Raw genomic sequence first — 17,776 nt, forward strand, 5'->3', positions numbered from 1 at the left:
CAGAATGGGCAGCAAAATGGCAGATGCGCTTCAATGTCAGTAAGTGTAAAGTCATGCACATTGGGGCAAAAAATCAAAACTTCACATATAGGCTGATGGGTTCTGAGCTGTCTGTGACAGATCAGGAGAGAGATCTTGGGGTGGTGGTGGACAGGTCGATGAAAGTGTCGACACAATGTGCGGCAGCAGTGAAGAAGGCCAATTCTATGCTTGGGATCATTAGGAAGGGTATTGAGAACAAAACGGTTAGTATTATAATGCCGTTGTACAAATCTATGGTAAGGCCACACCTGGAGTATTGTGTCCAGTTCTGGTCGCCGCATCTCAAAAAAGACATAGTGGAAATGGAAAAGGTGCAAAAGAGAGCGACTAAGATGATTACGGGGCTGGGGCACCTTCCTTATGAGGAAAGGCTACGGCGTTTGGGCCTCTTCAGCCTAGAAAAGAGACGCTTGAGGGGGGACATGATTGAGACATACAAAATTATGCAGGGGATGGACAGAGTGGATAGGGAGATGCTCTTTACACTCTCACATAATACCAGAACCAGGGGACATCCACTAAAATTGAGTGTTGGGCGGGTTAGGACAGACAAAAGAAAATATTTCTTTACTCAGCGCGTGGTCGGTCTGTGGAACTCCTTGCCACAGGATGTGGTGCTGGCGTCTAGCCTAGACGCCTTTAAAAGGGGATTGGACGAGTTTCTGGAGGAAAAATCCATTATGGGGTACAAGCCATGATGTGTATGCGCAACCTCCTGATTTTAGGAATGGGTTAAGTCAGAATGCCAGATGTAGGGGAGAGCACCAGGATGAGGTCTCTTGTTATCTGGTGTGCTCCCTGGGGCATTTGGTGGGCCGCTGTGAGATACAGGAAGCTGGACTAGATGGGCCTATGGCCTGATCCAGTGGGGCTGTTCTTATGTTCTTATGTTCTTATATGCTGGTGCTGCTCTACTGAAAAGTCCTTTGGGCAAAACTGCCCAATTTGTAGCATTTGAATTTGCACTGGTCCAAGTGTACGTAGCAATATTAGCTTACTGCCATAGCTTTCCGCACACCGTGTGGACACCAGTTTGCCAACACTGAAGATCACTTCAGTTTTCAAATATTAGTATTAGAATTCAGTGATAAATGGAATCCAGTGTTGATGGGAAAAAGGCTTTTATATGAACAGTTGTGCCAAATCTGGACTTATGCACTCATACGCACCCTGACAACTTAGCATCCAGGCCTTCTGCCCAGTGATGCAGGTATGGTTGCTCTGGGTGAAGCGGAGGGCATTTTGGGGGTGAGGAGGGTGGAACTGAGGGTGTATCAGGCCCAAGGGGGCAGGATTGGCAGAGCAAGCCTTCGCCATATCCTAATCCCCATTCCGGGCCTTCTATCATTGCACAAGGCCACTTAGACTTGTGCCTCCTACTTAGCAGTTGTAGATCCAAGTAGGCCCATAGGGCAGGCTGGGGCATTACTTGGGGTAAGGGGAAAATATCCCCACCCCAAGGAGACCTCCAGCCTGCTACCAAGCTACATTTACAGCAGCTCCCAAGCTCTATTTACAGCAGAGGCCATGTGACCCTACTGCGCCAGCACAATTTAGGATTGGGCTGCATTTCAGGTACTCTTCGTCTCTTTTATACCTGTCAATATGGGTTTCCATTCATTTTATTTTCAACAGCAAGCCTCTTAAATTTTTTCAATTTATTCCTGTTCAACTTTTTTTATTGTTCAATGTTTTTAGTTATAATTTAAAAACCATTAAGTCAAGAACTGTGTGAGAATTGTGCATTTATTTCTTAAATGTATGTCACAATGGATAGCTTTAGAACAAGCTAACAGTACTATGTGTAGTTCAGGCATATGTAACTGGTACAGTTCAGTAGTACATAACACTAAAAACCAAATGCACTATAGACTGGAATTTAAGTTACTTGAAATAAAAATAAGATATGAACATTTACAGAGGACTGTGAGTACCTATATTCAGCACACTAGAAGGAAAAGCTACCAAATAAGCTGTACATGATAGATATGAACTGCACCCCAGATTATGAACACATGCAAGGGCCTTGATCAAAACGTTTGGCCTGCATCTTCCCTGTCTTTACTCTCCACCATGTCTCATACAGTTACCCCCACCCAAGAAAGCTCCAAACAGCATACAACACCACCCTGAGATGGAACCAAAAGGCCTCCTTGCTCCTTTCCACACTGAGACAGACAGGTTGTGTCCCAGAAATCTTTTTGCCCAGCTGTTCCCAAACTCTCCAGGAGTTTGGGAGCCACAGCAAGTCCTTGTGGGGGGGGGGGGAATTCAGCGATGTGTTCAGGATTGCACCGCTGCCAGGGCCAACAGGGGCTTTGCTTTACACACCAGCTACAGCTGGGGGGGGGGGGAAGCCTCGCAGAAGCCATCACAGGGTTCCCCATGACTCGGAAAATCTAAAAATAAAGATCACGACCCATTTCCCGCTTTTGATCGTGAAACCGGAAGTGGGTCATTGTCTTTATTTTAGATTTTCTGCAGAAAATCCTGCAGAAAAGCCTGCGGAGGCTTTTGCAGGGCTCCCTGCATCTCTAGGAGTCTCCTGCTGCTGCTGGTGAGTAAAACAAAGCCCCTGTTGCCCCAGCAGTGTTGCAATCTGGGGATTGCATCTCTGCATTCCCCCCTCTCTTAAAGGGGCAATGACAGAACCCTCAACGCCCCAGTTTGAGAACCTCTGTTCTTGCCTATATACAATTCAAAAAGTGTATATGTGTGTTTGTGTATATATGTGTGTGTACACATATACACGCGCACACTTCAAAAATAAATTTTCACATTTTGGTTTAGTTTCAGTAATGTACAATCACGTGAAATCTTTACAACTGTCTGTGTAATAATAACATTGCATTTTGTTAAATGTAATAGCTGTTCCAACCTTTTAGAAAAAGATAATATTCTATGTACAAAAATATTTAAACTAAAATAATATTTAATGTTGTAGACAGACTCCTTAGGAACTCCTGAGGAGTAAATGCAGCCAGAAAGCTGCGGTGTTCTTAACAATGGTAAACAAATACTGGATTAAAGTGCAACAGCATCTCTTTGACAGAACGCTTGCTCCGGTGTGAAAAAGCTCCAGACAGTTCTCTGTAAATTTCTTTAATCAGGGGTCAGGTGTGCTTGTCTCGGAAGTCAGTGATGGCCTTCCACAGTGTGCATAAAATCCCACCTCTGTAAAAGAAAGGTCTTTTACTCACAACGAATAGGTTTCCCTTTCAAAATGTTTTCATTCCAATACCCCCAGGATTCAGGACTTTCTTAAGCAACAGTAAAAACAGTTCTTTAGATCCTGCCAATCACTGTAACGCAACAAAATACCTAGTGATGTTAAAAGTTATTTTTAGTTTGATATGAATTACTTGAATGAATGAATGAATGAATGAATGAATGAATGAATATTGATTGTTTCATCCTGCTCTGGCATAAGGCTTCTGGAGGTCTCTCATCTCTCACCCAGGGGTCAGACCCACGGTCAGCTATATTCATGCTGCAGCATCAGCTGCTCCCAATACGGATTCATTGGGCTATTTGTAAAGATTTTTAATATCAGATAAATCATGAAAAACCACCATTTAAAACCCATTTTTTCCTGGCCCACAGGTGTATACACTTGGTCCCTGTTGCATATATGCAGTATTGGGCAGAAATGGCCTAAACCCAATGTACATTCTAGCCTGGGTAGATTTTACATTCAAATTAGAGGGGTGGAATATACAAAACACAATTTAAGCATTACTTGCAAACATCCCCCAAGCATTAGCCACTATAAAATGAGCTTATGTAAAGGAAAGTTAGATGCAAAATTGGTTAGTATGAACCACTCCTATTTAAATACAATCCACTAACCATATAAATAACAGAGTTACTAGTTTTGTTTTTAGCTATGGAATTCCTCTTTGAAATTACTACTCCATTAAAAAAAATTAAACACAATTTGTATAAATGTCTAACCAATAAAAATTCAGTACAAGTGTTTAAGTACTTAATACTTAATTTGAAGGATATTATCACTTCAAAAACATGCATACATAAAAATCAGCAATATTTAACATCATGAAAATAACATGCCTCTAAAGAAAATTGCAAGTAATGTTTTTTTAAGAAGTAATTACCTGAGTCTAAGGCATTTTAGATCATCTCGTGTAACATAGCAAAGAATGTCCATTAGTGTATAGTCTTCTGCTAAAAACTAAAACAAAAAGCCAAAAATGAAAATTATGCTAATTGTGCTGCTGGTTTTAATTCTGGCATTTCCCTCATCGATTCTCTTGTTAACATAAATTTTTCAAATATTTAACATTTTATTTCAATTGTGAGTACAGGTCCAACCTTGTTATACACGGATTTTTATAGATGGATTTGACTCAACACAAATGGCCACTACAAAAGAGAAGGAATGTGCTGATCCCTGGAGAAGTGGACTAATGTATCCCTTTAAAATCACAGTTTTTATTTAAAAAATTGCTTTTCTTACTGTTGTAGAGAGACAGTCATGCAAGTGATTACAGGTATAACCTAATTATCCACAGATTTTTCACCTGTGTGCATTTTCCTATCTCAAAGCAATGAGAAGGGCCCTTTAAATTAAAGGAAAACAGTTGTTTAACAATAGCCTCCTTAATGCAAGAGAGGGCAGCCACTGACAATCCATAAATCATTCTCTTTCCAGGCAAAACAGCTTAACTGAAAGGCATCGACCCCTCCCTTCCCCCCCCCCAGCAGTGAAAGAAAGATAATCACTTTGCATTGGTGACTTGATATTCTTCTGGAAAGGATGTATTTGCAAATCAAAGAACGAATTCCCATGATTAGTTTTTACAGGGAAATCATATCAAACCCAGAATTAAGCGTGCTTCAATCAATGGGCTGAAGTGTGCTTAATTCTTTTCCTGGGATTGTAGTCTATGGTATAGCTAAGGGAGGGCAGGGGGGTGCATTTTCCCACTTTGAGGGGGTGTCTTAGAGACCTTCAAAAAGCACTTCCAGTTTTCATCAAAAAGCAGAAGTGCCTTTCAGAGGCCTCTAAGATGTCATTGGATGGGGAGTGAAAAATTGTGGGGAAGTAAAAAATTTTGTGCTGATGGGTACCAGATGCCTTAGCTATGCAACTGATCATGGCCTCCATGAAATTAAAAAATGCCTACTTCTTCCATGGCTATTATATCTTATAAATATTCTGGCAGGCAATAAAACACAAGTAATAAATAACCACCATCAAAAAAAGAGGGCAATAACAGGAATCGCAATCCTGTGAGAGAGAAACTTCAAAAGTGACTTATAAAATTTATGATTGAGAAGAACTTTAGAAAGTTTGTTGTGCCTGATACATTTTGCTCCCTATGAAATGCTTGTGAAAGAGAAAGTACATGGTTCTGGCAGAGCCTGTCAGCTCATGTATCTGGAAGCGCTCGCTCTGGTCTCTGGATGTTCTTACTGCCCCATCTTTTTGAAGGAAGGAATAATATCAGGAATTTTTAACTGACTGTGACATTTCTTTGCTTAAACTCGTACAGGCAAACGCCCCCCTCCCCCAATCTGTGGATCTGGTATCTCTAGTTCTCCATGCTCCCTGTACCCATTACATTTATTTTTCTTCTTAATGGTTGTGCTATAAGCAGGCAAACTTAGAGAATGAGAAGCAGGCAGGCATTCTTAACACAAGAGGGACACAGCCAGAACATTAACTGGAAGCAGGAAGTAAACATGTTTAATAAAATATTTTTCCTACCCTGTTTATGGTTTCTTCATCAGCACCATGAACTCTTAGCCAATTAGTTAGATCAGAATCTTCATCTCCCCTTCCAGTGGTATTAAAGTGATAGACAGATACACCAGGAATACCTAGAACACATGTTTGAGAAAAATCAGGTTTTAAAAAAAAAATGTTTACAAGCGTATCTGTAGGCCTGCCCAGACCCTTCACCCAGACTCTCACATATAAAATTTTACATCCTGTGCCTCGTAACTGGCAACAAAAGGGTCAAGTATTGAATAAGGGCAACATTAAAAATTTCATAATTAATTCAGTTAAATGAACTCTGTAAATACAGAATAATAAAATGAAGCTTGTTAAAGAAAAAAAACAGAAAAGGAAAGGTCAGAGGCAATCCTGCTGTTTAATTTGTTTATAATATATAAATTCTTGATCGTGCTACAGTTTCAATTTGTGCAACCTTTGCTTTACTGCAGCTATACAGTGAGTGGTATCATAGGTGTACTGTAGTTATAGCATACTTATTTCAAAAGATTTCTGCCTAGAAAATGTGGTAAATGGCTTTTGCATCAAAGAGAATCAAAAAGTGAACGGGGGGGGGAAGAGGTGAGGGAGCATGGAAATGTTATGACTCTATCAGCCTTCTCTTGAAATCACTTTGTGAAAACAATTGTTTTTGAAAACTCTAGTGGAGCACCTATTGGCTGAGTCCTAAGCTTCAGGTTTTTGATCTCCTGTTCCTTTTCTTCTATGGCATGATGCAACAGTGTTTGAAATTCTCTCTCCTTCTGCACTAGCTCTTCTAGTAGTCTGTTAGGAAAAATGGAGAAATGAAAAAAGAGCATTAAATTTCACTGTGTGTACACAAAGATTCAGTTAACATAGTAAAAATAAAAAACATGACCAATTCCAAGCCAAACTGAGGCAAGAGGGGATGGCTCTCTAGGCTAGGTGGAAGAATCCTTCCCAGGAGGATGGATGGATGAGGCTCATCATGGTGGAACATGGTGAGTATGATAAGAGAGGAGCACCCCCTCCAACCTGGTTCAGGGGCTCAGGATCTTCACAGTGATTTGTTTACACTGCATAGTTAGGCTGATTACAGTAGGTAAGAGTATTCCCAATTGCTGGATGCTATGCCATGCAAGCAAGAGATACAACCCAAATGTGCAGTTTTATTTGGATGAAAAATTATCAGGCAGGAAGAAAGGTAAAGGTCTCCTGTATACACATCACTCTTCAACCAAGTACTTCACCAAAACTCCTGCTACTGTGAAAAGATGGGGAGAGCTGGATCCTGCTTGCATTATAAAGGTGAATAGAAGATCATTTGCTGTTAAGGTTAGGTGCCTGCTTCCTCCTTGCCTGCCAACCTCAAGAAAGCATCTTTGACTGCCTAGTTCCCTGAAGGTACTTTTATTCCTGTCTCAAGAAGATCCCAGGCTGTGGAACTGTTAAAGGAAGCAACACTGTTCCTTGTTTCCTGCCGTACTGACAGCGCAATCTTAACGCTGCCCTGAGCTGGCATAAGTCCCCTTACTCAGGGTTTAGAGACAACTGAGATGGATACAACACAGGCTAGTCAGCCTATCTGTTCAGTGCAGGTTAGGACGGTACCCTACATGTTCCAACGCACTGTGTAGCATGAGCAAAAACCAAAACTGCCATGTGTGTGCATGCGCACGTATATTTACTATCTCTTCCTCTCCATGATCATATACTTGCAATGCTGAAAGGTGAATCAGTGTCAATAGTGAATTTGCTAGTTTTTCAAGTAGTGAAGAGACTCCTACAGCACCAGAAGCAGAAAAGCCTACTTGCTTCCATTAATTCTGGAACTAAATAAATACATAAAACAAGCATTTAAGAGTTGTTAACAGGAAGCCAGCAACTGAGACTTTGTATTCTGTGATTTCCCTTATTTGTTGTGCTGATTTCTATTTGCAATTTAGCTCCAGGGATTGATTCTATTTGGTATTTTGAATGGTGGGAAGGAACAGAGTGCTCTTGGTAACCCTGTCATCCAGGTGTTCAGTTGCTTGGATTTGTTCCTGGTGAATGAATCATTAAAAAGACCTGCTGGTGGTTTATACTAGTATGAGAATGAATTGCTATTTAATCATGAATGGCAGGCATTTAGCAGAGGTTCTTGGCAGCTCATTTAATTACAACAGTTTAAAAAGGGAACATTATCATGGAACACTTGCCCCAATCTAGCTAGAGATGCTATGTACATGAAAATGGGCTTCAGTGTGTATCCTATAGTTTCACTGGATGGGGAACTTTACATACAACTAGGTTCATAAAACAAGTGCGGATGCATTCACAAAACCACTCTTTTAAAAAAGCTAAAATCCTAGTAATTTTTGTTTGGGAGAGGGAATGAGTGACTGGTTTGGGTCTCCATGTACCACTCCACCCCCCAAGTGGCACAATTTAAGCTTTGTAAAGCTAGCCAGCTCTGCCCTTGCATCCAGAGATGTTCTGTGTGCTCCACTGATCAAAGTGCAGAAGTTGTGCAATACTAGACTGAAAGGATGCAATTACTTTAGTAATGCTAATGACCACTTATAGGTGAAGATTATGTTTTAAAACACTGTTGTAGCACAAAAGGCAATTGATGCCAGATTTCTTCAAGTATCTACAGTTACCTGTTAGTTTCCAATTTTAGCCTTCCAAGCTGAACATTGAGAGATCTCTGGGCAGCTGTGGATTCATGGGAAACAGTAGAACTGAGCGTGCTCACTCCCGAGGTAGCTATAGCATCATCCAGCAGGAGGCAAGGCCGCTGAATTGTTTGGTTAGGAGGCTGTTCTTCAGGTTCCTCTTCACCTTCAATGTCCTCCTGGTCCGCTGTATCACTCTCAGATGCTAGACCAAAATGTGTCCTCAGTTCTGTTATAGAGAATATTTTGTGTTTTATTATAACAGAGGAATCAGAAGCTTGTATGATGCACTTTGTAGCCTTTGTCTCCCAATGCTGACGACACAGAAAAAGCTGGGTGAAAAACTGGGTTACACTCATTATGGATAATGAGTGTCCCTGAGTTAAGAGAAGACCCTAAGGTCTTCTTGCAGACCAAGAAGATCTTGCAGGTCTGACACAGTAGGAACAGACAATCAGTCCAATCCTATCTTCATAAGCCACTGCCAGAACTAGTGTTTCTGATCACCATAAATGGTGACACCATAAACACTGTAATTGCATAGCCATTTGCTTCCAGATCACTGCCAGAAAGAGTGTGGAGGCCCAGCACGCAATGGCAGAAAGAGGAGCAACTGCTAACAATGGTGGATCGAGGGAGGGCAAAACAGAGTGAGGGTGGGAGATGTCGGAAGCAGGAGATGTCTGTGGTACCTGGTGTGGGCAATAATATGCTATAACTTTCCTTGCCTCCTGACACGCCCCCTTTCTCTCCTTGGACTTGTGCCAGCTAAAAGGCTAGCACATGTCTGAGGTGATCCACTGGCGATCAGGAGGATTATGCGGAGATAACAGAAAATATTTTCCCGTATCTCTCCCAAGCCTCCCAGTCCTTCCCCCACCCCCAATAGCATGCAGTGCAACCCGTTTTGGTGCAGCTATATGCTAAGGGTGGGGAAAAACATCAGAATTGGGCAGCAAGTGTCTAAAAGGGTTACTGATCCCAAGAGAAAGTGAATCAGAACTTTGGATGACAAGGCTTCCTGAAGATACATAAAAATGGGGCAGGACCAAACCTATATAAAGGTCATAGGTGAGGTGCATAAAGATGAGTGCATAACCACTGTCAGCTACAGATAATATTTTAGGGAGATTACGGCCCAATCCTATTGGGTGCAGTGTTGGCGGTACACTTGCACTGCCAGCACTGAGAGTTGTAAAAGTGTCATGAGGCACTTCCTCACTAGTGCTCAACACCAGCAGAGATGCCAGTGCCAAGATGACACATTTCTGGAGCATATGGCTGCAGGTTTCCCTGCCAGTCAATGTAGAGGCTTTTCAGGTGGAGGGAGGGTGGTGTGTTACTAGGAGGAGGGAGGACAGACCAAGGGGAGGACTGGGGACAGTGGCAGACTCTGCTGCTGAATTCTATGCTCCCTCTCATACCCAGAAGCCCGACATGGGCCTCCTGTGCCCGCTAAAAAGCAGGCACAGATCCGAAGAGACCCGTTGCTAACCATGGGGCTCAACACATTTGTTCCCCTCTCCTGAGGAGACTCTGGCTGCTGCCCTGGCCCAGCAAGATACAGCAGCAGGGATTTCTGTGCTGCTGCTCTGTGTAGCACTGGGACAGTTTAGGATTGGGCTGTAATATGCAGCTTTCAGATTGTTTTGGATCTGATCAATTTATATGGCTCTTGTGCATAGGTTTATGCTTCTTCCCTTTTATGGGTATGCTTTTACTGTAAGTTTGGCTGATCTTTTGTGTGTATGCTGCTTTTAAATATAGAAAAGTATGATACAAAAATCAAGTGTGCATAAAGCTACAATTTTCAAGAACTAACCTGAATTGATACTGTCCTTGTGCTGATGGAGCTTGCCCTTTTATGCTTCCTAAAATTTTAGGACAAGTTGACAGCAGCATGAGATGCAGAGCAACCTCAGTGTGACATGCAGCTTTAACACGTGCCGCTGTGACACCTATTAATAGAACTAGCGCTGACTTAGATTCAATGCAAATCCATTGGCCAATATAGTACCATGTCTTGTAAATGTTCATTACAGATTCTCATAGAATGGAAGGCTTTAGGGATTTTTTCAAACATAATCTCTAAAGCTCTTCCCTGGTCACTAAGCTGAGTGCTCTTCATATAGCAAATGTTTTTCATCTACCCCTTGCTTCAGGGCTTATCATTTTTCATGCACCTAACCTGAGCACTTAATAAATCTATCTAAACCACACTGCACAATTCTACTCTTTCTCATTCTTCTAAATTCTGTAGTATTCGCTAAAAGATATACTATGCCTTAGAAAGAATTTAAGGAATTGAAAACCATCCATTTTTAAATCATTTTATCTTAACATTATGTGCCCCAATGAAAGCTAACTGGGATTTTTAAGAGTTGCGGTCAATTATGTACCTGTCACTGCTTATACCCTCAGCATCTCAGGAAGGGTATAAGTACTGCCCAAAATAAAATTTGATATTAAACTTGTGAATATGTAAAAAAAATAAAGAAGAGTACAAGTCGAAGAGGTTGGAGGACCAAACTATACATTATAGTAAACTACACATTATAGTAAACACATAATCCCTCTTCCACAGTTTAGCTGTTTAAGAGAAAAACACACATGCAGGGACACATTATACATTAAATATAACATGCAGCTTGACCCTTATATTTGCTGGAAATCTTACAAGCAACTTACGGATATGCACAAGGCTGCTGGAGGTCTTCTTGGGGAAAGGTCTAAAAGCTGCAATGGCGGCTACATCAATTGCTGGCACAAGTCCATGTTGACCCAGGAAAGCAGATCAAGCCCAGAAGCTGGGTTGGGATTTGGCATGCACAACCACCATTGATCCTGCTCTTCTCAGCCCCATCAACACCCCATTCCACCTACCCCTCCCATGTTCTGCCCACCCCAGCCCCATTTAACTCCCTCACCGCCTCCCTCCAACCTACTGCATGGGCTTATCTGCTCCAGCAGGTCTCTATAGATCCGTTGGCATGCATGGGGAAGGCTTCCCGCTTTCCTACTAGTGCTACGGTAGTACGTGCTGCCAGAGCACACTTTACGGCTACTTTACAGACATGCATAGGATCGCCTGGCTCAAGTTCTCAAATTTGCATGAGTGAGCAGCATCTCACCTGGAACCAGAATAGTAATAGCTGTTTGCACAGCTTTGCGAATTATGCTGTCTAGCGCAAACATCCAGTGTGGCTTGATATTGTGGGTTCGCAGAACTTTATTCACCTGAAAACGGAGAATGGAATTAGAGCACTATTTTAAAATGTGGTTTTTATTAAAACACTGTAATTAAATGAGAACTGACTTCCTAAGAGGCTGCCTTAGATTGAATCAGAACTTTGGTCAGTACTGTCACCATAAGTTCGTAGCAGCTCTCCAGGGTTTTAAACAGGAATTTTTCTCTATCCTACCTGGAGATGACAGAAATTGAACCTGAGAATTTTTCATACAAAGCATGTACTCTGTCATTAAGCCATCACCCTCCTCCCACTAACCAATATGTTAGTGAAAAAGGCACACAAGCGGTTATACTTCCTGAGGATGCTTGGGAAGTTAAACCTGCCACAGTGTTTGCTTGTGTCTTATTATCGTAGCACTATTGAAAGTGTTCTGACATATGGTATTCTGATGTGGTATGGGAGTAGCTCTGCAATGAATAAAAGAGCATTGCAGAGAATTATAAAGATTGCACAGACCATTATTAAGACCCAGCTATCAGTTCTGGATATCTTTATATCCCACTGTTTGCAGAAGTCATATAACATTCTTAAGAACATAAGAACAGCCCCACTGGATCAGGCCATAGGCCCATCTAGTCCAGCTTCCTGTATCTCACAGCGGCCCACCAAATGCCCCAGGGAGCACACCAGATAACAAGAGACCTCATCCTGGTGCCCTCCCTTGCATCTGGCATTCTGACATAACCCATTCCTAAAATCAGGAGGTTGCGCATACACATCATGGCTTGTACCCCATAATGGATTTTTCCTCCAGAAACTTGTCCAATCCCCTTTTAAAGGTGTCCAGGCCAGACACCATCAACACATCCTGTGGCAAGGAGTTCCACAGACCAACCACACGCTGAGTAAAGAAATATTTTCTTTTGTCTGTTCTAACTCTCCCAACACTCAATTTTAGTGGATGTCCCCTGGTTCTGGTGTTATGTGAGAGTGTAAAGAGCATCTCCCTATCCACTCTGTCCATCCTCTGCATAATTTTGTATGTCTCAATCATGTCCCCCCTCAGGCGTCTCTTTTCTAGGCTGAAGAGGCCCAAACGCCGTAGCCTTTCCTCATAAGGAAGGTGCCTCAGCCCCGTAATCATCTTAGTCGCTCTCTTTTGCACCTTTTCCATTTCCACTATGTCTTTTTTGAGATGCTGTGACCAGAACTGGACACAATACTCCAGGTGTGGCCTTACCATAGATTTGTACAACAGCATTATAATACTAGCCGTTTTGTTCTCAATACCCTTCCTAATGATCCCAAGCATAGAATTGGCCTTCTTCACTGCCGCCGCACATTGGGTCGACACTTTCATCGACCTATCCACCACCACCACCAGATCTCTCTCCCGATCTGTCACAGACAGCTCAGAACCCATCAGCCTATATGTGAAGTTTTGATTTTTTGCCCCAATGTGCATGACTTTACACTTACTGACATTGAAGCACATCTGCCATTTTGCTGCCCATTCTGCCAGTCTGGAGAGATCCTTCTGGAGCTCCTCACAATCACTTCTGGTCTTCACCACTCGGAAAAGTTTGGTGTCGTCCGTAAACTTTGCAACCTCACAGCTCACCCCTGTCTCTAGGTCATTTATGAAGAGGTTAAAAAGCACCGGTCCCAGGACAGATCCTTGGGGCACACCGCTTTTCACCTCTCTCCATTGTGAAAATTGCCCATTGACACCCACTCTCTGCTTCCTGGCCTCCAACAAGTTCTCAATCCATGAGAGGACCTGTCCTCTAATTCCCTGACTGTGGAGTTTTTTCAGTAGCCTTTGGTGAGGGACCGTGTCAAACACCTTCTGAAAGTCCAGATATATAATGTCCACAGGTTCTCCCACATCCACATGCCTGTTGACCTTTTCAAAGAATTCTATAAGGTTCGTGAGGCAAGACTTACCCTTACAGAAGTCATGCTGATTCTCCCTCAGCAAGGCCTGTTCGTCTATGTGTTTTGAGATCCTATCTTTGATGAGGCATTCCACCATCTTACCCGGTATAGATGTTAGGCTGACTGGCCTATAGTTTCCTGGGTCCCCCCTCTTTCCCTTTTTAAAGATCGGCGTGACATTTGCTATTCTCCAATCTTCTGGCACCGTGGCCGTTTTGAGGGACAAGTTGCATATCTTAGTCAAGAGATCTGCAACTTCATTCTTCAATTCCTTAATAACTCTTGGGTGGATGCCATCAGGGCCTGGTGACTTATTGATCTTTAATTTATCAATGAGGTCTGAAACATCTTCTCTTTTAACCTCTATCTGACTTAACTCCTTGGTTAGGAGGAGCCGTTCGGGCAGCGGTATCTGCCCGAGGTCTTCTGCCGTGAAGACAGATGCAAAGAACTCATTTAATTTCTCTTCCATCTCTAAGTCTCCTTTTATCTCCCCTTTCCCTTCCTCACCATCCAGAGGGCCAACCGCTTCTCTGGCGGGTTTCCTGCTTCTAACATATTTGAAGAAGCTTTTATTATTCCCCTTAATGTTGCCAGCCATGCGTTCCTCATTGTCTCGCTTGGCCTCCCATATCACCTTCTTACATTTCTTTTGCCACAATTTATGTTCCTTTTTATTCTCCTCATTTGTGCAAGACTTCCATTAGGGCAAGACTTCTTGCCTCATTAGGGCAAGACTCCTCCATTAGGGCAAGACTTAAAGATCATTCTCATCCAGCTTATAATTTTTTGGAATTGTTGCCTTCTGGCAAACGATACAGATCTGTCAGGACACACGCCACACAATTTATGAATAGTTTTTATCCTAGACCTATAATCATATTGAATGATGAACTTAAAAATCATTAGGAATATGATAACACAGCATCTTCAAATGTTTTACTGGATTTTATTATCTATTTATTACATCTCTGTGTTTTATGATTGTTTGAATGTATGTTTGTTGTATAAATGTTTTTATGTCCATGTCTTGGAGTGCATTGAAATTTCTTTGTACTTGTACAACGACAATAAAGTATTCGAGCTATTATACAATATCTGAAAAGTAAGTCTCTCCCTGCTTTCCACCTGCTGAGCAACTCTATTTTAGAAGTCAAATGTTCTGCACTTTTTGGAAATGAGAAGGGACAAAGTCTTTCTGAAAGCTGCGAACGTAGCACAAAGATACATTCAGATCCATGTAGGCTGCAATCCTGTATTGCCAGGAAAGTAGATCCCACTGAATTCAAGGAGACTTACTTCTGAGTACACATGCATAGGATTGCATCTTTAATTTACCAATTCTCATTTTGCAGTGGAACAACAAAAATCCACTAATCTTATGGTGATGTCAACTGTGAACAGATTAGAATTATCAACCTCTCAAGTCTTCTGCCATTTGGCCTATTGAGGCATGCAATCATATAAAGTGGGTCCTCTTTATCTGCTGATTTGGAACCTATGGATCTGACCCACGGCTGGATGACCCACTGAGCAGTTTCTGGACACAACTGAAAGTCACATCTAGGAGGTCTTCTGAGTCGCGGGGAGGTCGCATGTGACCTTCTTGTGACTCAGAATGTCTGCCGAAGCCTATCAGTAGACTCTTCTGTAGGCTCACAAAAACTGGAAGAGCCTACTAAAAGGCTCTGACAGGCATTCTGACTTGTGGAGATGTTGCTAGTGACCTCCCTGTGCCTTGGAAAATAGGATGGACCGTTGATTTCTTTATCTGCAGTTTTCAGCATCTGTGGGGGTTCCTGGAACAGAACCCCTGCGGATGCTGAGGACTGAGCTGTACACAATTATCTGAGAGTAAGTCTTGGTCAATTTAATGAGGCTTACTTCTGAGTAGACATGCACAAGATTGTGCTGTAAATTATTTAAATCTATAGATTACCAAAACCACAATACAGGTACCTTTTGAGATACTGTGTCCAATGGAGCTTACTCCCAGGAAAGTCTGTACAGGAATGTAGCCTAAAGCCTACTGATTTAAGTGGAACTTGGGATGCAATTTTATGTGCACTTACTTCTGAGTACACACCATAGGATTATGCTCTTAGTTATTTGCAACTAATTCCTATTTCTCTCAAAGGGTCATTGTCATGAGTACCGTAGAAACTTGCCTATACGGCGATAAATTTGTGCCCCAAACTGATGGGAGAATCGCCCCCTCATCTTATCTCCGCAGTCACCCAATGGGCGGAGGCAGTGGGGGGCCATTTGCACGGGGGGGGGGCTTGATGGGAGGATGGGCAGTTCGCCTCCCCCCAGCCTGCACCCTGCCTGTTGCGCCTGGAACCTGGGAGCAGGCAGGGCACGGGGGTCAGCCTGCCTGCTGGCGCTCCCCCACAGCCTCTCAGAGCCCTCCACCCCCTGCCACAGTCCTGCCGCCAGCAGGGGCAGGGAGCAGAGCAGGGGCGTCCTGGCTGCCGCCGCCACCGCCAGACCAACGGAGGGCAGGGAGCGCGCGGGGATCGTCCTGTGCTGCTCCCTGCCAGGTGCTCCCCGGTGCCTCCCTCCCTGCTGGCTGCAGCCACGGGGCAGTGCAGGTCATTCCCCGAGTGCTCCCTGCTCTCCGTTGGTCTGGTGAGCAGTGGCAGTAGCCAGGACGCGCCCACTCTGCTCCCTTCCCCCGCAGGCAGCGGGACTGTGGCAGGGATTGCAGACGGAGGGCTGTGAGAGGCAAGGGAGCATAGCTGGTAGGTTGCTCTTGCATGCCCTGCCCCCTCCAGGGCTCCTCCGAGGCTCCAGTCGCAACCGGCCAGGTGCAGGCCAGGGGAGGCACAGCTTCCCATCCTCCTCCTAAGACCCCCCAGGTGCAAATGGCCCCCTCTACCTGCCTGGGTGACTGCCCCACATGCCCTGGCTCCTCTGGCTCCAGGAACGAAGAGGGGAGCGGCTGGGTGCTGGCTGGCAGGAGGTGTAGCTGCCAGGAACTCCACATGTGGCCTCGCTGCCCTTCCTCCACAGAGGGTCTACTTCCAAGTACATCAGGTCCAATTATGTGCAGCTGCACTTGCTCAGTCACTCCTTGTTGCTTGTCTCTCTGCTGTGAACAGCATTGCACACTCTGTGTGTTCTACACAGAGCCTTTGGCTTAAGGCACCAGGCACTTTAAAGGAGGATTTCATTAATGGTTCTACTGGGATGCTGCTTTCAGTGTACTTAGAGCCCAAGTACTAGGCTTGTCTACTCAGAAGTAAGTTCCATTAAAGTCAATGAGGCTTACTCCCAGGAAAGTGTGGATGGGATTGTGGCCTTACTCTGATAGTCTTTACAAATGGTTGTTGAGAGTACAATTTTAAAAATTAGTGAATAAAAATGTATCTTATGATCTATGAAATAGATCATGGTTTTTAATAAATTAGAGGCTATTTTTAATAGTCTATGTGTATGTATGTATGTATAGATGTATACATACTATGTATGTATACTGTGTTTTTAATACTATGTTTTTAATAAGTGACTGTACAGTTCTTAGGCAACAATTACTGGTAGGTCATTTTTCAGGATCTGGCTCGGGTAAAATCAGACAAAATTAGTCAGGCTCAGACACCCCCCTAAGTTTAACCTCTGACTTATCCAAGGGTCATATAAAATCCCATGATTTTTTTTAAATCAAAGCCTACCCTCAACTTATCTGTGGGATCGACTTATAGGCGAGTATCTACGGTAATTTTTACAGGATTCCGCCCAGTTTGGAAACTTCATCAGCTTAGAAAGTTCATTTATATTTTCAAAAAGTAGCAAAATAGCAGGAAAAGGTATACTTACCGCATCTTGAAAACCAAAGAGTACCAACTGAACCTGGCTAATTCCATGACTGTCAAAGTCCAACTCCAGTTTCAGCTTCGAAAGTGTATTTGCAATTATTTTGCGATCTGTTGACCTTACAAATTCTCTGAGGCTCGCAACTAAAGTTGTAATGTGTTCCCATTTCAATTTTGGTTCCTCAGCTCCCTGTCAGAATAATAGTGAGCTGATTACATCTGTGTAATCTTTAAGGGATGTGAAAATACAAAACTGCACACCAGGACAACTCAGATTTGGCCTTAAAATAAGAAAGGGCACCGAAGTGAATCACAGAATTAAAAGGCAAACAGAACATCATTTATCTGTTGTATTACACTGGCAGTGTTAGATAATCACGGTCATTCTCTTCTAACACAATATGATGA

General features: G+C 43.1%; 1 protein-coding gene across 1 annotated transcript in view; it reads right to left on the minus strand.

Annotated features, from left to right (window-relative positions):
• Positions 1 to 2,393: 2,393 nt before the first annotated feature.
• The window catches only part of MAP3K5 (mitogen-activated protein kinase kinase kinase 5), a 119,521-nt gene continuing 104,138 nt past the window's right edge, over positions 2,394 to 17,776 (minus strand). The window contains exons 24-30 of the mRNA XM_066611226.1: positions 17,373 to 17,558; positions 11,556 to 11,661; positions 8,410 to 8,653; positions 6,456 to 6,568; positions 5,774 to 5,886; positions 4,158 to 4,234; positions 2,394 to 3,216 (exon numbers count right to left, since the gene is read on the minus strand). Of these exons, the coding sequence (XP_066467323.1) occupies positions 3,156 to 3,216; positions 4,158 to 4,234; positions 5,774 to 5,886; positions 6,456 to 6,568; positions 8,410 to 8,653; positions 11,556 to 11,661; positions 17,373 to 17,558 (900 nt within the window). The 3' untranslated portion in view covers positions 2,394 to 3,155. The remainder of the gene's footprint in view (positions 3,217 to 4,157; positions 4,235 to 5,773; positions 5,887 to 6,455; positions 6,569 to 8,409; positions 8,654 to 11,555; positions 11,662 to 17,372; positions 17,559 to 17,776) is intronic.

Source organism: Tiliqua scincoides, chromosome 1, assembly GCF_035046505.1.
Source record: "Tiliqua scincoides isolate rTilSci1 chromosome 1, rTilSci1.hap2, whole genome shotgun sequence".
Taxonomy (NCBI): domain Eukaryota; kingdom Metazoa; phylum Chordata; class Lepidosauria; order Squamata; family Scincidae; genus Tiliqua; species Tiliqua scincoides.